Genomic DNA, 25,378 nt, shown 5'->3' with positions numbered 1-25,378 from the left:
AATTAAACGCAGCGCAGCGCGGTGACGGAGGACGCGCTCGGCCAATGATGAAGCGGCGCTGGCGCCAGCTGGAAGCGGGGAGAGATCCACGCGGGGTATTTACACTGCCGATGGCACGCACCTCGAGGCTAATTGACGCCGTTAAAGGAAGACGTTTGGACATGAATTAAAGGAGGCAAGGCAACATGAGCACGCTGCGAGGATGAAGTTCAGCAAGGATTGCCTCATTGCGTGTTTGAGGTTTTTTTTGGGGTTTTTTTCACTTTAGCTTAAGTTGTCAACTAAACGTTTCTTCTTCATCTGGCCAATAGAACATATCATGGTTATGTTGTTTAATGTCAAGAGTAAACCTCCGCTTGATCTGCATGTACATTTTCAATTTTTTTTTTTTTAACCAAACACTTTGAAACCAGCTTTCTTCAATCTTAAACCGAAGGTTGTTTTTAACAGAATTACAACACAGATCAGTCCCGCACATAGATCTTGAAAAATTAAACAAAATGTTTCTGGACCAAGGACGTTCATGTCATTCGCTCCACGGAAACACTTTCCAATTGATTCTCCCCGCTGCCATTCTAAAAAAAAAAAAAAAAAAATCCATTCCACAGCCCGAACGTTTCACATTTCCGTCAGCTAGAGGCATTATCCTTGAATCGCTACCATTGGAACAAATCTATGGACACAGAGAAGAAAGCACCTAATAGCTCTATTTTGTTTATGGCACCTATGGCTTTATATTCTTGAGTTCCCCACAGCCGGCCGGGCAGCATCATTTAGAGTAAGTGAAACGCAAACATTGTACATGACGGGATATGAGGCGGAATAATCAAGCTTGAGGATATTTGAGCTGACACTCTGTATGTCAACGCTTGCATGCAGACCTCCAAGGTCCAACTGCTAATGAATCAGTCCTACGATGAATGCCGTAGCAAAGATGCATGACGAGATGACATTGGACATCATAAGACTGGTGGGTTTTTTATTTATTTATTTTTTTTTTTTTTGCAAAAGCTGCACGTGTCGACCCCTGATCGGCCACAGGTCGACACCGACGTCCCCGGTGGCTACTACACACACGCACGCACTGAAACGCCATCACAACACTCTCTCCTCCATCTCAGCATCAGGAATAATGAAAAAAAAGGAGCTCCATTGTGTCCGCATGCGAGAACTCAAAAGAAAGGCGCCAAACAATAGTGTAGCAAAATAGGAAGCCGAATAATATTCTCTTTTTTTGTAAGGCGGCACCTCCATGGCAGAAACGACATATGGTTTCGCTTTGACTTCGCCGAGCTGACTTCATTAGCGAGTGTGGCGAGTCAAAAGTAACATTTTAAACAATTTCATGTTGTTATTCTTCGTTCAGCATCCGCGGATCGAATTTGGAAGCAATTGGGAAAAATCTCGAGGACAATGGCCAAAACGACTAAGATGGCCACTTTGACCAAAAAATGGCTAACTTGCTGTGAGTTTTCAGGGTGAGCTTCTTGAGGCTTTCTGCGGCTCTGTTTGGGATTGACGTGTGCTACCGAATGTCATGTTTGGAAGTGAAACTGGAGGAGGAAACCTTGAAAATTGACATCATGGCTCTAAAATGGCTGCTTCAAACCAAAACGGCAAACTCCATGTGTGCTTTCAGCAATGAGATTTTTTTGGGTGACTGTTTCGTGGGTCTGCCCATGACGGACATGCCTACCAAATTTCACGTTGCAATGTGAAACTGGCGTCAGGGGCTGAATTTGGTTGGCTTTTCAAGGACCCCCGAATATTGCCAACATGATGCAATAAAATGGACGCTTCGAATCAAAATGACAGAGTTCTTGTGCGCTTCCAGGCGTGTTTTTTTTTTTAGTTATTTTTTGTGTGTGTGTGTGAGTCTACTCATGATAAACACGCCCACCATCTTTCAGTAAAGTGAAATTAGCTTTGGGGTCTGAATGAATTTTTTTTCTAAAAGACCCTGGAAATTGGCAGCACTACGCTTCAAAGCAAAATGGCAGACTCCCTGTTTATTTTCAGGATTTGCTTCGCGAGACTTTTTTTTTGTAGGTCTGCTTCTGACTGACATGCCTACCAAAAGTCATGCTGCAAAGTGAAACTGCCTCCAACGGCAGAATTGATTTATTGATCATTTAATAAATTGATTCCAAATTGACAGCCGTCCTTTGAGTTTCCACCCATTTTTATCCATCTCAGGGGGCGGCCATTTTGTCACTCGCTGTCAACTGAAAATGGCATCACAGTTAGTCAGGGCTCAGGTTTCAACCAATCACGGCTCACCTGTTTTCTGAAGCTGAGCTGTGATCGGTCGTGATCTGAGCCCTGAGCAGTTGTGATGTCGTCAGAAGTGACAAAATGGCCGCCGCCTTAGATGGACAAAAATGGGTGGATTAACTCTTATTCCACAAACGCAATATTAATCAGAATGCCCAGTGAAGGCACATATAACATAGTATTGCAAATACTTTTTTTTTGTGGTTGACTTCCTCTTTAAAGGACACCAAGAAATTGCCAACAAGACTTAATTAAAACGGAGGCTTCCAACCAAAGTGTCTGCCTTCCTGCCTTTACGGACATGAGAGCGGCATGTGCACGTGACGCTGCACAATTTTTCCACACCGCATTATACGAGCATTTCCTTGGCTACGCGGCATATAAACATCCATTCCCGTGCGGCGGATTTCCTTTCACGCTCCGTCTGTCAATTCGCCTCATTATGCAAATGCATGCCATCAAATTTGGATTAACAATGCGGCAAATTTGTCAAGGACTTGCGCCGATCGACAACGTGGCGATTGAATTGGCAGCGGCGGGGGCCCCGCGGTGGCAGCCTGTCAAGATCAAATATTAGCATGACTCGGCAATACAAATAGCGTCTGTAGCGACAAACGGGACGTCTCGTTACGCGCAAATGAAAGGCCCCTTAACTGATTCTGCAGCGCGCGGGAACAGACTCGACCGCAAAAAATCCATTCCGGCACACCGCGCAGCAATGAGCCGACGCCTCACCGTGTTAGGACAAATATTGAAAATTGGTCTCTCGCTGAGCATCTGATGACGATGAGATGCTGCCGGCGGCTGCGCCAAGCTCCGAAAGAAGAATACGATACACGGCGGAGCCGGACAAATGCGCGGCCGCAACCCGTCTGCGATTGCGTCGTCATTCTGAGGCCGAATAAATCATTTGAAATGATTTTGAAATCCAGCCCCCGAATGCCAGATGAAATTGGTCAGACAGGTCGATGGCAAGCAGGCCCACCTAAAAAACAAACAAAAAAAGTCTCTCAAAGTGGCCATTTGAACAGCAGGCGGGTCATTTCCACGGATCCTTCAAAAACAAATGGCTCTCATTTGATCTGATTGCCGCTGAATGTGAACCAGGTCTGCTGGATAGACGCACAATTGCAAGGGATTTGAGTTTTTTTTGTTTTTTTCATGCTTGCAGGGTATGGCAGGAAAGTTTGCTTTGTTCCCAGAAAACACGAAGGTCAGATGTTGACAAAACGTCCCGCGCGGGACGGAAGGTCTTGCGCTCGACAGACTCAACGAGTGCTGAAGTCCAAAATCGGAGAGGATGGCACAATTTGCTGCTTTCGTGTCCTATTCTGTTTTTGTTTTTGTTTTTCCCCATCTTGTTCCTGCGTCTGATTATTGATTAGAAATTTGGGGAGGCCCTGGCTCAGGAGCTCCAGTGAGTCATGCAGAAAGCGAAGTTGGAATCCCGCTCTGGCCGTGGCCCGATTTGTTTCCTTGCGCCTATTGTCACACTTCATACCGGTAGTGAAGGTTGGCCTTCTCCTGCAGGCGTTTGCCGACAACACGTTTGCACACCGTGTACTTTCTCCAATCCAAACACTCAAAGAGAGCTCGAGGGAGAGTTGTCCAAAAAAAAACAAAACGTTCCAGGCCTTGTAGAACTCGTGTTTGTCAAGAGACTTTCAAGCTCTTGTCACTCTTCTTTTGCGTCGCACCTCTAAGGACACTTTGAACGTCCTCTCGTCTGTTCTCCAACTTTCGGGCTGTGTTGTAAATTTGTCAATAGATACTGGAGGAGCTTTCGTTCGGAGCTGCTGCAAACTTCAACACCTTTGGGATTTATTTGCAGCTGAACGTGTTTTTCTGGGGTTGGGGGTGAATGACATGAGTTTTTTTTTTTTTTTGTTTTTTCCCTCTGGCTTGATTTAATTGAGTAAATTGACACCTAAATCATTTGAGAGCGGCAACTTCATTCTGCTCACCAAGGTCAAGATGCGACCTTGTAGACTCGCGTCCGTAGTGTTTCCTTTCTGTGGTGTCGGCGCAAAGGCTTTGCCATTTCGTTTGCCCGTCGGCGTCGGATACCTGGCTCCAATCTGATTTGGCTGAATAATTTAGTAGGTGTTCCTCAAAGTAGGAGCCCTGGAACGCACCCAGAACAGCCACTTTCAGCCCGACTTGCTTTGCCTTTTGGGGAAAGCGTCTTGAGACTTTCGGTGCCTCCTCTTATGATAGACCTGTCCAACCGATTTAGTGTCAATCTGTAAAATTGGTGTTGGGGGCTTATTTTTTGAGTTAAGATTTGACCTTGTGGAGATGAGTCATCTAGCTGTGTCTACATACAATGATGACAGCTACAGATTTTTTTGCAATTTAGCATCATTCATGCCAGGTTCACATTTGGTCACAATCGGGTAAAAAAAAAAAAAATGTGTAGTAGAAGTTTGTCTTTGAAGGACCCTTGGAAAGGGCCCCAAAATTTGCCGAACCGAATTGTTTGCCGCTTTGAACCAGATGTGTCTTTTCAGCCACCGCTTCCTGAGTCGTGTTTGCGCGCCGTCTTTTTATGACAGATGTGCCTGCCAACCAATGTTAAAATGTGGTGACAATTGAACAAAATCTGGAGGACGAGTTTGTCTTTGAAAGACCCCTGAAAATAGCCAAAACGACACTAAAATGTCTGCTTGGAACCAAAATGGTTCCCTTCCTTGCTCTTTTCAGACAACTTTTTTTTGTCTACACAGATGTGGCCACAAAACTTGGCTTTGGGGGTTGAATGTTCAAATAATACGCTAGCAAGAGGAGTCAAACTTTGCTGCCATGCTCAGCTCACGTGCGTTGACGAAAACGAAAGATTTCATTTGATTGATTGATTTTACATTTTTGTCGCACCGGTATAAAAAGTTTGTGTTTGAAGGACCCGTGGAAATGGCCGGAATGAGGATGAAAATTGCCGCTTTGCGCATTTTCAGGCACAGCTTCATGAAACCTTATTGTGCGTCATTGCTAATGTACGCACCAACCTTCATGTTGAAACTGGCTTTGGGGGCTGAATTTTCACATAATACCTACCAAGACTCTGCAAATTTTGCTACATGCTCAGCCCGCATACAAAGATGAAAATAAACATTTTTGGGGCAATTTAGCCTCATCCGTCTGTCACCATCATATAGATGCTTTAAATTTGTAATCTAACAAAATCTTTAATCCAAGTTCATCTTTGATGGACCCCTGGAAATGGCCGCAATGACAACCAACACCTCCAAGGCAATCATTTCATGCAGGTTTTTTTTTTTTTTTCGGGGGGGTCTGTTTGTTAAATACATAGCAAATAATGCAAAATGAAGCGCCTTGCGGAATTGCAGCTGTAAAATAAAGGTAATTACAACTCCCCAGTGGTCCGACTTAACCAGTGAATCACCGAGCGAGGCCTTTATTTTTCGGCGCACGCAAGCTGCTGTTGTGTCGGGAGTCGGGTTAAGGCCATCGGAATACTCTTTTTATGGCCGCCATAAGTGTCGCAGAGAGACTCCCAGCACCCGTTTATCGGCGGTGGCAGCGGCGTAATGACGGTTGGACTCCATCATGGGTATCGCGGCGCCGTCGGTGACGACGTTACATCATTGAAATGACCCTACCCAGGGGGCTCGTTGAAGTGGATGTAGACGCAAGTGTACTGTGAAATCACCAAGAAATAACACTGCAACGAAGACGCGCCAGTGTGTACATTGTTAAGCTAGCTCCGGATGCCCCCGTGACGACGTGGCTTTGCTGGCCTTCGTTGTTGGGAAGTACACGGCAAATTATGGCTACGTTTAATAGACTAAATAACGGAAAAATACTTGAATATTTTTTTTCAAAGCAATACCCTCCTAACGCGGGGACTGTCAAGCTTATTCAAGCGCTAAAGCTAATCGTTGCTCTCAGTAATGTGTAAGGCATTCTGCTGTCTCGTTGTCATTTCTCTGCAACTTTCGCACATTATGGGGAAATCAGGCCATCTCATCTGATTGCGCGTCATCAAATGTCGAACGACGCTCAAACAAAAGCTGTCACATAATTGCAACTGGCGCCCACTAGATGAGATTGAGGAATTCCCACCATTTTTTTTTCTGGTCCTTTAACAATCACGCTTTCGCCCCCGTGGCCGCTCACTGTGAGCTGACAGCTTGAGGGATGTCTTGAAATCTTTTTTTTTTTTTTTTGGGCTAATCCCTGGAGGCAGTATGCTACTAACATGCAGGGCAGCGCCTCACCCTTCTTGCTCCTCACCTCCACGTCAAAGCACTTTCCCGTATTGCCTTTCTTTCCAAGGCTGCTGTCAGCCTCCCTGGAATGTAAAAAAAAAAAAAAAAAACATAAAGAGAGCTGCCAACAGCAGCTTCATCAATCAAGAGAAAATCGAAATTTGGTGGGGTTATCTTTCATGACAGACAGCTCCAAAAATGATCAGGGGCCTACTCCAATGGGATTTTCTCTGACGGCAGGAAGTGTGAAAAAGTCTCAAGGATCTGTTTCCCAAAATGAACAGGAAGCCACTAGGGCCGGCGGGCTGCAAGTGATGATGAGGCCAAGGAAAAGGTCTCAAGGACCCATGGCCTAAAATAGAAAGTCAACCATTTTTGTTTGGGCGCTTCCCAAAGGGTCGTACTTCAACTCCTCTTTTTTTTAATCCATTTAAATGAGCCATCGTTGGAATCGGGGAGACCAGACCAATAAGCCATGAAAACGATCAAAGTGGGCGGAGCCTTTGATCAGTCACGGTGGATTTTGAAATTTTCTATTTAATGTTCTTTGTTTTGACAAGGTAGATAAGTTTAACGAGTGCCATGATATAGCGGGGTTTGTTTTTGTGACGAAGCTTGTAAATCAATTTATTTTTATATTTAATGAATATTCCCCCATTGAAATGAATTGCAAATAATCCATTCTAGCTCCCCATTAAACGTTAAAAAAAAAAAATATATATATCAAGTAGAAATAGCACTGTGTTGTATAAAAACCTAATAAAATAAAACGGAGTTTCTAAATTGTAATTACTGTTTATACTGCTTGTGTATGCGTGCCTTTAAGAGGCGTGTCCTAGCGACTGATGCCAAGAGTCTTTTAGTCTGCGTCTGGCCGCGGGTTGGCAGCCTGCATCACCTCCTTGCGAGCATTCTCCTTTTGTGCTTCTGTTTGCCTTTTCATTTTGTTCTTGATTCGGCTCCAAGTGCATCAGCGACCTTGGCTGTCCTTGCCCACGCGGTGCCTTCGTTTGCATCAAAATCCTGATGCACTTGCAGCTAATTGTTGTTATTCTTAGTTGAAAACCTGGCTCGGCTTGCTTTCCAGTTGCTTTCTCTCTCTGGATTTGCGCGTCTGAATTCATTGCGGTCACTGCCAAGTCCATCCATCAGGCCTCCAGAGACTACGCAAACAAGTTTATATCGATCAAAGTCCACGCAATGGACAAAAATCCATCGTTTCATCCATCATGGCGATCCCAAAGTCAGTTGGCAGCCAGATTGAGGCACCCGGCCGAGGGAGGGGCGCATATTTGCGGGGCGCACTGACCAAACGGCGATCCGATCGCGAGCGGCAAACGCTGAGCATTTGAGCCACGCAAACGGGCAGCACGTCGGCGTCCGTGGGAGGAAGAGTGAGAGCTGAAAGAATCTGTCATTTTTCTACTCCCCCACCACCGTGTCATGACTCATCCTGAGCGAGCAGACGAAAACACTCCGACCAGTCCAAGCGGTTCCGCCGGTCCTCGCGCTTTCAGCCTCGCAAGCATTTGCTGTTTTGTGTTTAGCCGCCGCCGCCGCCGCCACCGCCGCAGCAGGGGGTGCTCTCCATTTAGGCCGCACCGCAGACACAATGGGACGAGCTGAAAACAATTACTGTAGCTTTCGCACGGTCACAAAAATCAGGAGCTGTTAAAAAAAAAAAAAAAAAAAGAAAAGCTTCTGCCAAAGCTTCTTATTTAATCAACACAAAATTAACCTGTTTTCTATGGTAAAACGCATTAAAAAAAGTGTCAAGGACAGGACGTCAGCCGTTTGGGTTGCAATATGGCAATTTTGGGCCAGTTTCTTTGATTCCTACATGACAAGATGCAAGGAAAAGTCTCAAAGAGGCGTGCTGTAAATTGGACAGGAAGTCATACAATTTTGGGCGGCAGTCCAATGGGTTCTTCTACTTTTAAAGCGGAAGTCAACCCAAGCATATTTTGTTCCAGAATTTGTCCCATGCAGGCCCACTAGTTGAAAAACGGCATTCTGATTAATATTGCGTTTGTGCAATATGAGTTGAGCAGCAAAATTCAGCCATCTCAAGGGGCGGCCATTTTGTCACTACTGTCGACGGGAAACATCACAACTGCTTAGGGCTCAGGTAAGGACCAATCACGGCTCAGCTTCAGAAAACAGGTGAGCTGTGATTGGTCAACTTCAATGTCATTTTCACTCAACAGAAGTGACAAAATGGCCGCCCCCAGAGATGGCTAAAAACGGATGGATTAGCTCTTATTCCACAAACGCAATATTGATCAGAATGCCGTCTTTCAACTAGTGGGTCTGCATAGAACACATTCTTGAAAAAAAAAATGTTTGGTTTGACTTCCGCTTTAAGCAAGTCCTCCGAGGTTAATTCAGCCAAATGAGTCCAAACTGGAATCAGGGTCGGGCCACCGTAGATTGGGAAGGTTTTCATTCCCCGATGTAGTATGTGGGCGGAGCCTTTTCAACGCTGGCCATGACGCATGATTTGAAATAGTCATCACGACGCATCTTTTACTGTATGCATGTTCAACCATGTTTGCGTTCCTGTGAATCACCAAAGTGGTATTTAGTTTTATAAACATGGTTTGCGGGAAGCGCTTGACATTTCTGTTGAACCCACTTCAATTATTCTCATCAAAACCGCGCAGGGAGAAAACGTGACCAAAAAGCGGTGGACAAACGATCGACGGCGCAATGTATCCCATCACTGTGCTGCACATTTGGCAACCGGCATCAAATCACTCAGACCATAAAGTAGTAATCAGATTACGCATTTGTCGCCAAGTTGAACGGTTTGATTTTGTGTGAGTTTCACAAACGTGTTTGTGGTGTGCCCTAGCAGACGTGATGGAGGGGAAAAGTGCCATGCTGCTGGGCATGAGTCAGTGGAACTCCAACGACCTGGTGGAGCAAATTGAAACGCTGGTTCACATGGACCCGTCTCATGGTAAGCGCGCACACAAGATTGCGGTGGACAACCAGTTCAACAGCAAGAGTTCATTCCTTGCTACGAGGGGAGACATTGCACTGGGCAAACACAGAATGCAGTGCACAAGTTGGCTCTGACCAAATGTCCAACTGCTGTCACGCTTAAAGCGGAAGTCAACGCAAACATATTTTTTTTTTCAAGAATATCTTTTATGCAAGCCCACTAGTTGAAACGGGCCATTCTGATCAATATTGCGTTTGTGGAATAAGTGTTAATCCACTCGTTGTTAGCCGTCTCAGGTCGGGCGGCCATTTTGTCTTCTGTCGACTGAAAATGACATCACAGCTGCTCACAACGACCAATCGCGGCTCAGATTCAGAGAACGGGTCAGCCGCGATTGGTCGTTGTGAGCAGCTGTGATGTCATTTTCGGTCGACAGAAGACAAAATGGCCGCCCCCGGAGATGGCCAAAAACCAGTGCATTTTGCTACTTCATTTATATTCCACAAACGCAAAATGAATCCGAATGCTGTGTTTCAACTAGTGGGCCTGCTGGGAACATATTCTTGAAAAACAAAATGTTTGGGTTGACTTCCGCTTTGAAGTCAACATGGAGTGGCCTCCTGATCACAAACCTACAATTGTTTGCAGCGACGGCAATAGACGTGAGCCACATGCTGCTTCACCGCGTCAAGGACACGAGCTAATCCCGTCGCAGCTTGCTCTTTTCTCAGTCAAAGTGAACAATTGTCATGTCATGTCATCTTCCAAACCGCTTATCCTATATAGGGTCGCGGGGAGTTGCTGGAGCCTATCCCAGCCGTCAATGGGCGAAGGCAGACTACACCCCGAACTGGTCGCCAGCCAGTCGCAGGGCACACATAGACACTGTCACTGAGCGGGAATCGATCCCACGCTGCCCGCACACAACTCAGGCGTGTGTACCACTACACTATCAGCGGACTGAACAATTGTGTGTTTGTGATTTTGAGTCAGCGCTTTGTCGAGTTGTGCACGTGCAGCTGTCGGGTTAGTCCGAAAACCTCGCGGACTGCATTCTGTGTGTGTGTGTTTGTTCGGCAGGCTCCCCTCAAAAATCATTTTGGGGGGGGGAGGAAAAGTGAAAAAAAAGCGTCTTTCTTGCAAAAATAAAGACATGTAAGTGTAATCCAAGGTTTTCGAAACTATTTCCACAACAGTACAATAGATAAGACTGACAGATGACGAGCACCATTAATGTGCTTGAAGTGGTTTGGCTTTTTCTTCCCAGGTTTGTTGTTTGCTGCTGAAAATGCCAAAATGCCACGGCCCTCCCGCTTCATTTGAATACCACAAGCAATATTCCAAATGTCACTGGCCTCATATCAACAAGCAGCCCGGTGGTGGAGAGGAAAAAAAATGAAATAAAAAAAAAAAAAAAAGCACATGCGAAACAAAACGAGGATAGGGAAGCTTACAGTCTGATGCTTTGAGCGGATTCTTTGGCGCTTTGGAATCAAAGGAGCTTGAGCCTAGTGAGCCCAAGATGAACAGAAGAGGGGGGGGCAGATGATGACATGCAAAATATGCAATCTGTTTGAACCTTACAGCGCTTTCCCGCTTGCTCTGGCCGACCGCGGGCTTCAATCGCCGCTGCGAGTGGGAAAAACAGCTCGCAGCCGTCCGTCCCGAGCCGCTGGAGCGAGTGCAGGATAGTGTGCGAGGTGTTGCGAGCTGACTGACACGGCAGCTATTTCCGCATTTCAGCTCGGCACGGACTCGCCGCGTCCTCACATGCGATTAGCTCACAAGGCGTCGGTCGGCGATTCCCCGGGTTGCCTTTTGTGCGGATTCCGCGCAATTTCGCCAAATTGTATCGACCGAGCGCAGACGACGCGGCGCACCGAAGATTTGACCTAAGCGCCGACGGGAGAATATCCCCTCATGATCGCACACATAACAATCGTTTACAGCTTTTGCTTGTGCCCGAATAACCTTGGCCATTGAACCTCGTTACTGTTAAAAAAAAAAAAAAAACACCGCTCAAGCGAAGCAGCGTGTGGTTTATTCCCCGAGGCTGTTCTCGTACGCTCCGGTCAAAGTTCAACAATTGTACGTTTGTGATCGCGAGGCGGCCCCGTGTTGGGCGTGTCAGCGTTTGTCCGAACGCCTTGCTTGCGCACTCCAAATTCTTTCTGCAATTTCTCCGCTTTCGTGCACGCAATCAATTAGGAGGACAACTGCGGGCGTGAGCCGCGCATCCCCAACGTGGCGTCCTCACGAAGAACGCAAAGACAATCCATTCGGCCAAATCGGAGCCGTACCTGAGCGGCGCACGCAATGTGGCGCTGACTCAATGGCAAACTTTTTGATTTGTTCATAAATCAGCCCGAGCTTTGATGTAGATTTATGCAGCGTGTTTTGGATTTTTAATAGCAGCTGCCGAGGGATTTGATCCATCGCTATGAGGGAGGCATTGCTATGAATAAGAATCCTAATCATGTTCATGCTTAAGCCTTTTGTCGTCTGTACTTAACGTCTGTCAAGTGTCGCTTCCGGTAACGCACAACGTGCTGCATTGGCGCCGTGCCGCTGCAATCGCTCAATTCCAAGCCACGGAACCTCAGCTCGGTGGGCGTCGCTACAAAGAAGTCCTCTTGGGTGTTGCGTGTGTGTGCGTGTGCGCCACCACAGAAGGGGTCGTTTTAAGGCCAGGGTTCGAGTTTCAAGAAATAGCTTAAACCCAGGTTAAGGTTTTAAATTGGGGTCTCAAGCTTGGTCTTAAAGTTTTTTTTTTTTTCCATGAAGGTTTCAAAATAGGCTTCGGGTTTCATGTCAGGTTTTCATGCTAAGGTTAAGGTCCTAAATTAGCCAGAGTAAGAGTGTCAACCCAGTTTAGGGTCTTTAATTAGGGTTTCATGCTTGGTTTTTCCAATGAAAGTTTCAATCTTGGGTTGGGGTTTCAAATCAGGTTTTAATGCTAAGGTTAAGGTCCTAAATTAGGTTTTAAATCCAGGGTTAGAGTTTCAAGGAACCCAGGTTAAGGTCTTAAATTAGCTTGCTCTAAAAGTTTTTTTCATGAAGGTTCGAAATGGGCTTAGGGTTTCATGTCAGGTTTTCATGCTAAGGTTAAGGTCCTAAATTAGAGTTTCAAGTAAGAGTTTCAACCCGGGTTAAGGTTTTTAATTTGGGTTTCAAGGTTGTTTTTTTTTAATTCAAGTTTCAAACTTGGGTTAGTATTTCAAACCAGGTTTAGGGTTTCAAATTAGTTTCAAAATAGAGTTAGGGTTTCAAATCAGGTTTTAAGGCTACGGTTAAGGTCTGCAATTAGGGTTTCAAGACAGGGTTAAGGTTTCAAATTTTGATTTTCGACTACAGACTGAAATTGGGATTTCATTTTAGGATTTGGAAGCATGGTTAGGATTTCAAGACAAGTTTAGGGTTTGAAATGAAAGTTTCACCGCAGCGTGAAATTAATTCATTTGTAATTGCTTTGTCATGATTCCATCACAATCAATCGTCTTAAAGTTGTTGGCGACAGTTTGAGCCTTCCCGTCATTTTTTTCCCCCAAAATGAAAACAATTGGAGCTGCACAGGTCAGCCGCCTTCGCTTCCGAATCAAAGCTAAGCGGAAGCTTTCAGTGACTGAACTTCAGTGGGACGCGTCCGTCAGTGTGCTCCCGAGGAGATCAAAGAAATATCTCCTGCCGAGATGCCCCGCAAAGTGCCTTTCGTCCACACACACACACACACACACACACACACACACACACGGCAATAGGAGGCCACTCAGGAAAACATTAAGGACCTGTGAAGTGCCCTACTGTCGCACAAGTGCTGGCCTCTTTTGAGCATTTGATGCGCACGTGTGCCCAAGCAAGCGTGGCCGAATGTGCAGTGGATTTTTTTTTTTTTTTTTTTTTTTTTGGGGGGGGGGGGGGGGGATGATTTCATGTCATCGCTTCGTTTTCTTGCGCAATCCCGTTAAAATGATCGTATGGCATGTTCATGACGTGCTTTTTTTTTTTTTTGAGGGGGACTTTAAAAGACAGGACTCATCTGCACGTTTTTTTTTTAATTTTTTTTTTTTACTCTCCTGCGGATGATTCAGTTTGTTTCGATTCGCCCGATTCTCATGAATAAGCGGCAAGCGGAGTGATCGCAGTAATAGCTCGCAGCTGTCCATATTTGAGTCCCATCATCATCATTTGCGCGCGCTGACATTAGCGCGGGTCACATGGAGGTGCGGCGCGGCTCGGCGTGGCAGCTTGAAGGGGAAATCCGGCCGCAATTACCGCCTGAAAAGTGCGGCCGGGCTCGTCCGGGGCAGCGCCGCCCATTAGAATGTCGGGCTCGTCTATTTGTGGCTTCCTCTGAAGCCTCGATGGCTTGCTAACCTCGTCAATTAGTCCTTCGTCTCCATTTTTTCCAATTGTGCTCAGCCTGCGTGCTCTCATTTTATTCCCCCACTCTGGCCTTTCCCCGCCTGGCCTTTATCGCCATTATGTCCCCCCCCCCCCCCCCCCGTCCGACGTCCGTCTGCATGCGTTGCATTTGCCACCGAGACACTTTGACTCAAAGCAGAGCAACAAGAGATGGAAGACCTCGCGCGCAGTCCAACTGGATCGCCGGGATAGAAAGTACTTGGAGTGGGTTTTAAGTTGGAATGCGCAAGTGCCAAGAACAAGCGTCGGTATCGCGGTCTCGTGGAGGCTGCCGATACCGGCCGACGATACTCGAGGCCCCCGAAAATCTGATATTGAGTAAGTCCTAATCGGCAGTAGTTGGCGCAACACTGCGGCAGAGTGACACATCATCGGCGTCAGAAAGAAAGGTCTTTATTCACATTTTTTTCCTCATTGTGATGAATTTAAAATGTTATATATTGAAAATACAAGAGGTATCGTACTCTGTGTCGGTGAGCTCTCCGAGTCTAGTTTTTGGTTTCAAACTAGGGTTGTTGTTTGGCCATAGTGAGTCACGTGTATGATTTGTTTTGGTTTTATGGTGGATGCCCCTTTTTTTCATTCATTTACCCAGGTAAGACGATCAAGAATCGATTCTTTAGCAGCAGTTCGAAATGTCAAGTTTTTAGCCACACTAGTTTGAAGAGATTTTAAGCAGGGCTTTGGCTTTCTAATGAGCGGTCCAAGACAAATTTGGTGTGTCAAATTAGGCTTTCAAATCAGGGCTTCAAATTTGAGTTAAGGCTTTGAAATTAAGTTTCGGAGCCAAAGTTGGGGTTTCAAGATGTCGTCCTGTTAGGGTTTCGAATTGAAGACGCAAAACCTGGGTTAAGGTTGTTTTCTCCCGTCAGATTGAGATATTCAAGTTCTGGTTTTGAATTACAGATAGGGTTGTTAATTAGTGTGCCAAACCAAAGTTAGGATTGGAAATTAGGGTTTCGAGACAAATTTGTCAGTTTCAAAGTTGGTCTTCCTGTCAGGGTTAAGGTTTCAAGTTACAGTTTTGAATTGGAGGCAGGGTTTCAAATTAGGATTTGAAAACAGGGATTGGGTTTCAGATTAGGATTTTATGACAAGGTTAAGGTCTTAAATTAGGGTTTTAAGACGGGGTTAAATAGTGCAAGCATTTTAAACATTTTGTCTCTATGGCACCGAAAAGAAAGTCGGCGTGCGTCTCCCGGCGGAAGTGGCAGCGGGCAATCTTTGGAGATGAGGAAGGCGGCTGGCTCGCCGGCTTCCCTCACGTCTGCGTTCTCCTGCGGCGCTCGTTTTCCAACCATCTGCTCGGCTACACAAGATAAATGCGACGCGGCGGCAGCGAGACACCTGAGGGGGAAAGAGGCACGCTGGAAACGTCACGTTTTAGGAGCCCGTCGTGAAGGCGATATTTCACACGCCGCAAATCCCGGAAGTCCTTTGGACTTCAACCGCCCGCTCTCCCTCACTGACTAGCTAAAAAAAAAAAAAAAAAAAAAAAAAAAAAGAGAAGAATTTGCAGCCTTTTCCCATCACAGTGTGTGCTTTGTTCTCGGTGTTGTTGTTAGCATTAGCATGCTTAGCACACAGATGCCCTGAAAACCTTCTTCATGTGTTTTGGCACCTACAGGACTTCAAGCGCAAGTCAACCCAAAGATATTTTTTTCAAGAATGTTTTGTATGCAGGCCCACAAGTTGAAACAAGGCATTCTGATAAATATTGTCTTTTTGGAATAAGAGTTAATCCACCCGTTTTTAGCCATCTCAGGGGGCGGCCATTTTGTCACTTCTGTGGACTGAAAATGACATCACAGTTGCTCAGGTAACGACCCATCACGGCTGACCTGTTTTCTGAAGCCGAGCCGCTACCTGAGCCCTGAGCAACTGTGATGTCATTTTCAGTCCACAGAAGTGAAAAAATGCCCCCCCCCCCCCAGAGATAGCAAAAAAACGCGTGGATTAACTCTTATTCCACAAACGCAATATTTATCACAATGTCTTGTTTCAACTAGTGGGCTTGCATAGAACATATTTTTGAAAAAAAAAAAAAAACGTTTGGCTTGACTTCCACTTTAAGTGTGTATACATACAGTAAACTGTGGTAACGGATAGTTGTAGAAGCCACTTTTCACCAATGACACAATTTTAGCGCCAAATTGAAAGGAGAAGATGTGAGTGAGAAGGCAACTAAGATAAGCCAGTGGCACATAGTTGCGGCAGCTTTTGTCCGTACGCTGGACACTCTCAATTTGGCTTCAAGGCAAAGCGCTCGACTGAGTCTTCATTTGTTTTGAATCGCATCCGTGTTTTATGAAAGTGTCGTCGTCATTTACCGACGACTGGGTATCAATACCAAATATTGCAGTAGCGGATCAATTTGCTGTCGCAGCAGCCTCTCATGACTCAAAAGTGCGGTCGGTGGTATCGGTATGAGTATCAGCAATCCTTTTCCTCGGTATTGGATAGCGATAGCAATGCTTGCCATTTCGCACAGCCTCTCGACAATAACTGCTGAATTGCATTTATCATGCGTATGTGGACAGATGGCCGCATGATGACTTGCAGCCGTTCAACCCGGCCTATAACTCCGGGCATGTACGAGCTCTCCTCTTCAAATAGTCCTTTTGCGGGACCCGACAATGTTTTGCCTCCTGGGAACTTTCCGCTTTCCTTCCTTCCTTCCTTCCCTGCCGCTACTTTTTTTTTTTTTTTTTTTTTTTTTTTACAAGAACAGAAAACCTCCCTTCATTGATTTCCTATTGCTTTGTGACCCAAAATAGAGTTGCCGCGCAGCGAGCTCCCTTGTGTGCCAGGGCTGGGAATGGGGGGACAGAATAAAGCCAAATCAACATCCAATTCAGAGAGGAAACGGAATGAGATGACGCGGTTGCGCAGACGGGGGAAAATAACGCTTAGCAAGTGACCAAATAGGAGCAGCAAGAGAGAGTCTGCAGAAGCAATGAAGCCAAATGAAGAGGCACGAGTTGGACCACGTTCACAGATCGATATCGGTTTGCGGTGGTGGGAGTAGCTGGCGTGCAAGTCTCAGGTAAATGTCAAGTCGTAGCCTTCGGTTTTCAAGCAAAGGCGGCTTACTGCGGGGAAGTCAAGCCAATCAAGCGCCGTCGCCCCGGCAAATTTCAAGCAATTTGAGTCACGTCCTGACTTTCGTGAAGCCGAAAGTCAAGTCGTACAATCTTGCTACGAAACAATGCACGCTGCTCACCAAAAAAACGACGTTTGGCATTTTCAGCCTGTAGCTGAAATTGCAGGGTCGACTTTAAAATTCAGCCTAACTTTTACACCCGAGCCTAATTGGACCTTCTCTCAACTTTTGAATGCCAGCCCTTGTTCAGTGCTGCGGTTCTTTTTTGCATAACTTGCCATTCCCGAACAGCAAAATCCACACGAACGGACCAATGGACTTCTTAATTCATTGATCATTTTTTATTCAAACGGCCGTCGCCGTCATGCTGTGACGTTACGACCTCGTGAAAGCAAGACGACGTGTGACAATTGGTCAACGGCGCTTGGCCATTGCGCGGCTTCAAACCGAACGTTTGGTTTGCAACGGAAAAATACAGCAAAACTGGAAGAGGACGTTTACATTTATTTTTATGTTCCACTCTTTGTCGGAAACCGCAAGTGGTGCCGAATACTGAAAGGCCGAATGGTTGGACGTGTGCGCTCAACCGTTGAGAAAAGGTCAACTGAAGTAAATGTTCTCCCTCACACAAAAGCTCAAACTTTTTGTGTTTATTCACACATTAGCCGCTTTGCAATCGGTATGGGCAAATGCAGTCCCCTGTTCCATTTCGTTCAAGTCCTCAAATCGCCGATGGACTTGTGACTCCAGTCAAGTTACGCGACTTGAGTGCCCCGCCTCTCTCTGTTTGTGCCCTGACTTAGCTTGTTTTTTTTTTTTTTTGTATCACCCCTTACAGAGGCTCTCTATCAGCTGGGCGATCCACGCTGTGCCCCACAAAGCAGCATCGAGGGACTGGAGGACGGAGAGGTATGATTCTCTCAACGCTTTTCCAAAACGTTGAACCTCACCCGCGGATCGCAAACACAGAATTGTTTGCGCTCACTAGTTAGCGCTTAGCATTAGCGTGCAAGAATAACCACAAAGTGCAAGTCGACGAGGTCTAAGCAGAACCAGCTGGCGATCGCTAACGGCACAATTGTTTTACTTGGAAGATGGCGTACAGCAAGAAAAAAATCTTTGCTAACGAGCCACAGCCGATCGGTCAAAACTTTGGCTACGTATATGCCGATTAAATGCCTGATCGGGATACAAACGCTTCATGTACACTCCGCATTGGGGAATATTCCGAACCGATCGAGCCCATTCAGTTTATGTCAATTTTCCGATTTGTTAATCCGATCGGCGCGCACCAAAACACGTATTCCGGCATTTGTGAACAAACCGTCTTTACCGTGCATGTCTGCGCCGTCATTATACGCGGTTCTGTTATAAACTATAAACAGTGCATCCGATCGTGGTTTGAACCCGAACCGCGATGGGATTCAAGCCATTGTGTCCATGTCTTGTGTAGAGCTCCAAGTGCGGGACGCACGTGCTGCTGCTGGTGGTGCACGGCGGCAACATCCTGGACACGGCGGGCGGCGACCCCGGCGCCAAGGCGGGCGACGTGGCCACGCTGGCGTCGGTGCTGGACAAGGTGACGCGGGCGCACTTCCAGGCCGCCGCCGCCGAGCACGTGATGATCAAATTGGTGCCGTGCCCCGCCGTGTGCGCCGAAGCCTTCTCGCTGGTGTCCAAGTGAGTCTTTCCTCATCCCGCTTGGAATTTGCCACCCCGCATAAATGTACGATTTGCCTTTGTTTTATGATCTCGCCCTGTGTCCCGACAGCCCCCTTTTTCTCGTTATTTCTGCTTGCGTTTGCACTGGTTTGGTCCCGCTCCAATGCGGCAGATTGAACGTTTCTTACCGGCGTCGTCTTTTCAATGATTCATTTCACCTTTGGACGTTTTTAAGCAGAGGTTGTGAATTAATGTTCCCTGGCAGCAGCGCTGTCTTTGTGGACTCGGTGCTAATTGATTTGAGTTTGATTTGCATTTGCCTTCCATTTGTGGCGTTCTTCTCCTAATGGATGCGGACGGCTGCCGTCAGCTCGGCCCCTCGCTGCGAATTATCATACAGCCTCGCCTTCAATAAAACAAGCTTTTTTCTGCGGCGCGGAGCTCCTTTTGTTGAATATAAGAGGAGAAATAACAGCTTTTACGACATTCTGTTTGTTTGTTTTTTTTAGTGCTCATGATATCGTTTCACATTTGGACCGCGTCGTTTGAGTTCGAAGGCTTTGCGCGTTGCGGTCGAATGGTGCCGACAGAACATTGAACGACGTTCCGCGGAGCAGAAGGAACAGAGCAGCCCCTTCGGGTGCGCAGGTTTGACGCTTGATGGGTTAGGGCTTCAAATTGGTGCTAGCTTTTCAAATCGGGAAGTAGACGGTCAATTCAGGGTAAGGTTTTCAAAAGCGGATTTCAAGCCTTGGTTATGATTTCCAAGTAGGGTTTCAAGCCATGGTTGGGATTTTAAATTGCAGTTTCCAAGTAGGGATTTCAGATGGAAGTAGGGTTTCAAATCAGTCTTTATCAGACCAGGGTTAGGTTTTCAAAGTAGCATTTCAAGCCACAGTTAGGGTTTCAAGCAGCCGCAGTTAGGGTTCCGAGCAATGATTCATTTCAAAGCGGTGTTTAAAGCCACGGTTAGAGTTTCAAAGTTTGGGTTTCAAGCCCCGGTTGGTGGGGGGTTAAATTGGGGTTTCAAACCAGTGTTAGGCTTTCTTGGTAGGGTTACAAACCTGGGCTTGGATTTTAAATCGGCGTTAGGGTTTCAGACAAGGATTAGGTTTTCTAAGTAGGGTTTCAAGACATGGTTAAGGTTTAAGACAACTCCATATAACTACTTTATGTATACAGTTGAATGATCAAATTTGAACAGATTAAAAAAAAAAATCCAACATAAGACAATTGAACATAATATTGTTTAAAAACAATGAAACAGTAAAAAAGTTAATAACAAATACAAGCAGGTTGAAATTTCAAAGTGTGACAATTTTGTGGACCCGAAGCTACGTCTCGCAGGGGCCCGCCCGGGAACCTCATTTTGAGAACCGCTGTTAGGAGAAGCGATCTCTGCGATGACGTCATTCTAATCTTGAAAGCGGCGCTATCTGGTCGGCCATTGTTGCTCGGCCACGCAAACACAAACGTCGGCCCAACGGGTGGGAAGCCGTCGCTGGCTGATTTCCACTCGCCGGCGGCCAACGCCTTGGCGCGCGTTAAATGCCGTCCGCTAAAGGGAAACGGTTTCACACCAACATGGCGCTTTGGACGCCGCCAGAGGCGGCGCACCGTCGGGCATCCCCTTGGAGACTCTTCTGAGCTCGTTGCTTTGTCGGAGACAGCCCGTCGCACCCCCGAGAGGCCCGCCGTTACCATCCAATTAGCCACAGGAGCTGCTCAAGGTGAACCGTCAAAACAACACACCAGGGGAGCTAGCTTGCCACGCTCTTCAGATTTAGCTTTTCAAAACAAGGTTAGGATTGGAAAAGGGTGTTCCAGGACTGGATTAGCGTTAGCGGGGGTCCGACGTTGCGCCTTTTTGGGTTGCTGGCCCTGACTTCAAACAATAATTCAGGAAATTGACAACTCGATGGACCTGTGGATGCAATAGTGACGCGTGGAGTCCCAGAGGCCGAAATGCACTCGAGTACGAAGGCGGCCGCTGGAACAAATAGACACTCCCTCCACTCGCCAGTATATAAATACTGCGATTGAAAACATTTTGGATGGATGGAATAGTTGAAGCGCGTCGCCTCTGCGGCCAAAATACGTAGCGCACACTTGATCATGTGGCCATCTGGCAACTGTTAATGTCGGACTCTGGTTAAATTGGGGTCTTTAGCCTGGATTAGCGTTGCAAATGAGTTTTATACATCTGGATTAGGGTGTGAAATTGGGTTTCAAATTCGTGTTTTCAAGCCAGGGTTTGGGTATGAAATGAGGGTTTGAATTGAATGTTTCAAGTCTCGTTTTGAGTTTCAAACTAGAGTTAAGGTTTCAAACCTGTCTTAGGTTTTCAACTGTGAGTTTAAGGTTTTGAGTGTTAAAATAGGGTTTCGAGTCAGGTGTCGGTTTAGGTTAGGTCGGCCGAAGGCTCCATCAGCTGCATTCCAGTGTCTTGATTTTGGGGGGAATGTCGGGAATCGATTGGCAGCTGTGAGAGAGCGAGGTTCCTATTTTTTTTTGGGGGGCATGTTTATTTGGCAACTTTGAAGCAGTGTGGTTAAATGTACAAAACGTAAGGCGCAAATGTAAAAAAGAACGCGTCTGTACGTTGCGATGACTTGACTTGTACTGTCGCAGCTGAAAAAGCCCTGGAAAATCATTTCAAGAAATGAGCGGGACGTTCCAAATGAGCGGGACGTTCCAAATGAGCGGGACGTCAACGAGCACTGAGGTTGAAAAGCCAAGGTTAGGATTTGGAAATGGTGGCGGGCGCCTGAGCCCGAACAGCGTGGTCAAAAAAGGCGGCACGGTAGGAAAATGCTGCGCGGCCAATTAACGGCAAAAGGTCTCCACGTTGATTTCCTTTGACGCCCAGCAGCCTACGGTGCCTGCCCGCCGCCTCTGTGCCACCTTGATGGAAAAGAAAGACTCGGACTATTAAAAAGCCGACGTGAGCGGGAGGATGGAGAGAAGCCCCCCGGAGGACGGATTAAGAGGGAAGAGGAGGAAGAGGAGGTTTATCTCAGACTCTCATTATTCTGGCAGGTAGCGCGTAACAACTGCGACTATTTACGCTCTCGCGCTGCTAATGAAGAGACGCCGAGGAGCACATTAGCTTTTATTTCTACGTCCAGAGTGCAATTAAGCCACAAGCTGACAGTCAACGCCCCCCCCCCCCCCCCCCTTGTGTAAGATGTTTTATCTTTTAACAGCAGTGAGGGTGTCCGGGTTGATTGCTCTTGTTATCTTCTGCTTTTAATGGAGCCCCTTGGTCAGAACGCCTTCGTCGAACCTGCGAGAGCATCTCCAAAGGCGCTCCAGAATGACAACCACGAGAACCGAATAGAAAATAAGACCGCGATCGAGGAGCTTGGCCACCAGGGGGCAGTGTCAGACATGACAGAGAAGGATTTCACAACTGACTCGGTCAAATGCAGTATTGTTAGTCGATTTTCGCAGAGGATAAAGAAGATATGCTTGTGGGTATTGTTATATTATCTGACAAGCTGTTCAAATAGCCGTTGCTGAAAGGCTTAGAACTACCGCAACCTCGATGCTAGTTTCGTTAGTCGGCGTACGTGAGACGGTGAGATTTGAAAGTGGAAGGATTCGATTCGGTTTGACTCGATGGGATTACGATTCGATTCGATATGGTGCGGCTCAGTTTGCGAGAGTATGAGGCAATGACTTTTTGGGGTTGTAACTTTACTTACATTTGAATGAACACGTCAATACTGTTCAAGTGCCATTTTCTTTTATGAATGGAATACGATTCGATATGTATCTCGTTAATTTTTCCAAATTGGAATGCTTTGGTTCAATTCTATCTTTGCATCTTTTACCGGTAAATCATCAAAAAAGATTTTCTGACTCAAATCATTTTTTCTCACAGCCCTATCGTTTATAAGTGAAACAAATCATTCATCTCCACCCCTGAAATGGAATTTATTTATAAATCTAATCTAATCGGAACTTGGTTCCGTTTTTCGTGTTTTCTGAAAAAAATGAAAAAACGACATTATTTTAGGAGGGTGACGATACTGAATTGTTCACTATCTGCTGCTTGCTGCGAAGTTAGCGGCCACCATTTAGCGCCCGTACCTCAAATTTTGCTGTCTACTCAAGACAAAAAAAAAAAATCGTCCTCGCGTCTGTTCGGATCTTGAAAAATGCGCACGTCAAATCGCTCGTAAATCGACGCGCCGCCGTATTGTCACGCATTTGACAAAACAACACAAACATGACATACTTACTTAAAATGAGTGATGCTCACAAAGCCTTCAAAAGTTAAAGGCTTTGAGTATCAGTAAAAGGCTTTTACAGCGCTTCCTTTCAAGTATTCCAGAGTAGCACTTGTCTGCATTCACATCACATTTTCCAATATGCGTGTTCGACTTTATCTTACAAGTGTGCCGGGGCTCGGCTTTAAAAAATGAAAAATAAAAAAATAAAAAGGAAGCAATCTCTCACATAGGAGGCCTCAGAGAGCGCCAGTCAAACGGCACCTCCAGAGGCTTTCGGGTGCCTCCTGCATGCTAGACAGCCGCACAACATCACGCAGTCCACCCATCGTGACGCATCCCGAGCCGCTTCGCGGCTGCGCGTCCTTCTTGATAACTGCTCCGCTGGGACGCCAGCCAGGCTTTGAAAAAAATGTGAATACATTTGCTCACAGAGTATTAACAAGCGGAAGTGACAGGAGACGGTGAGCAACTGACAACCGCTCTTTTCATGGCCATTCGTGAATCTGCCTGCGCGCTGTTATTTGTTTTCGCAAGTGTCTGCGCTCGTTAGGAAAAATGCGTCGGCAGCGTTTTTTTTAGCTACATGAATTGAGGCGGTACATCCAAAAGAACACGGGAGTATCGAATTGTGCTGGAAAGTGGATTGAGTAGACTTTGATCTGATTTGAGAAGATCATCTAGAAGTGTGTTTCCCAAGCTTGTCAGGTGTGCTGCGGGGAAATTATTAAATTACTTAAGAAGAAAATGATCTGCTATATGCCAGCTAGCATGCAGTAGCAGGCAAAAACAAATACTCGCAATTACTCCTTTACTAGATGGCAGAAGGTACAATGAATGTGTGTATTCACCTTTTGGCTTTCGTTCAGTAAAATAAGAGCTTCGTATTCAACTAAACAGGCCCAAAGTGCTTTCATTAGTAAATTAAAAGTAAAATCTTTTTGTGACATTTTTTGTTTGCTGGTGTAGGATGCGTTTTTTTCAATAAAGGTTGGGAAACACTTGATTTATATCAATGTTTTCTTCAAATGTTAAAAGGGCCACTTTCTCCACTTTTTGAATAATTTCATTTTCATTTGCTTTTTATTGAAGGGGGGGAAATGGTTAAAATTGGAAATCAGTTTTTTAGGGGGGGAGAAAATCTTGAGGTTCGGAGTAGGACTGGTGTCATGTTGGGTTATGTGAGTGTTAAGTTTGGGTTAGTGTTAGGGCAAGCATACACTCTTAAAAAGTAACCCAAATTGGGTGAAATCCCATTGCTGGGTCCAAAAGGGACAGATTCAATGCTGGGTTATTTAAAAGGTAACTTCGACATCGGTACAGCACAAAAGTGTCTGAAATGGCTACCGACTTCAGCTCTTAACTCATTCACTGTCAAGCCCTCTTTTACCCTAACGTTTGAAAAAAAAAAAGAAATAATTTCCTGGAATTGACTGGCTGGACTGTGAAAAGACAACTAAATCCGTCAATGGCAGTGAATGCGTTAAGTGCAAGTTACATGGGCTTAGATTTGCTCCAACAAAGTGGTGATTGTTGACATCATCTACAGCACCAGCTAAGTGCTGAAAAATATTGCATAGCTCCTTGAATTTGCGGGTAAAAGGCTAAAAGTTTCATAAAACAAAATGTTAACATTGTTTGATTAGGATTCTTTTGTACATAGGTGACTGGAGTAAGGCCAAAGTCTCACTGGGACCTTTTCCCCTGGCTCGCCATCTTCCTTTATGTCGGCACCCTTGCGCATTTACCAGTTAAAACCAGCTATGACCCTAATATATATATATATACACATATCGTGGTAGCATGTTATTTTGGTCCATGATCAAATCTAGAGTTCCAGATGGCCGACTCTGTGGATGATCCTTATTGAGTCGTTAACTGACTGAATCGGTGTAGTTACGTTTGTTTTTATTGATGCATCTGGCACTAAAGGTAAAAAGGATCCAAATAATTCATTGCAAATTATTCATGGGAGGGAGCCCCAGTTTGAGAAGCAACGTTATCGATGCTTGAACACGCGCACGTCGGCGGCCTTGGAGCGAGCTTCGCTGCCACTTCCTGTGATCCCACCGACTGATGGATGGCGCTGACAGCCAGTCGGCGCAAGGAGAGCGTGTCGGCCGATGCCATCTTTTCACCGGCGCTATCACACCCCCGCGCGCACACATCCATTCAAATCAAGTTGGCTGACACGCACATGCAGGCGCTCACTGGCGCAAGGAGCTTCGAGTCTTTGTGACACAACAAAGCTTTTTCTCCTTAAGCACCAGCACCCAGACCAAATTATTGGGATGCCTAAAGGAAATTCAAATGTGGACCTTTGGATTGAATTTATATGTATTTTTTTTTAGGCTCTGTCATTATAATTAATATCCATGCTGCTGATTTAAAATTTGGTTGAAGTTTTTTTTTTTTAACTCAATTAAATTAACTTGTATTATCTGTCATTATTAAAAAGATAAGTGTTGACAATTCATTTTTTTTTTTTTTTCAAAATAAGTGTAAG

General features: G+C 45.8%; 1 protein-coding gene across 5 annotated transcripts in view; it reads left to right on the top strand.

Moving 5' to 3' along the window:
- Window positions 1-25,378, top strand: part of LOC147144341 (membrane-associated phosphatidylinositol transfer protein 3-like) — a 55,505-nt gene that overhangs the window by 6,590 nt on the left and 23,537 nt on the right. For 2 of the 5 annotated variants that reach the window (XM_086035268.1, XM_086035272.1), the window contains 3 exons: window positions 9,358-9,465; window positions 17,814-17,884; window positions 18,429-18,655. In XM_086035268.1, the coding sequence (XP_085891394.1) occupies window positions 9,358-9,465; window positions 17,814-17,884; window positions 18,429-18,655 (406 nt within the window). The remainder of the gene's footprint in view (window positions 1-9,357; window positions 9,466-17,813; window positions 17,885-18,428; window positions 18,656-25,378) is intronic. The other 3 variants (XM_086035271.1, XM_086035269.1, XM_086035270.1) reach the window with 2 other exon arrangements.

Source organism: Filicampus tigris, chromosome 7 (genome assembly GCF_054856515.1).
Source record: "Filicampus tigris isolate MCC_2025a chromosome 7, RoL_Ftig_1.0, whole genome shotgun sequence".
Classification (NCBI taxonomy): Eukaryota; Metazoa; Chordata; class Actinopteri; order Syngnathiformes; family Syngnathidae; genus Filicampus; species Filicampus tigris.
Note: the sequence above shows the minus strand (reverse complement) of the source record. Positions and strands in the feature narration are given on the sequence as shown.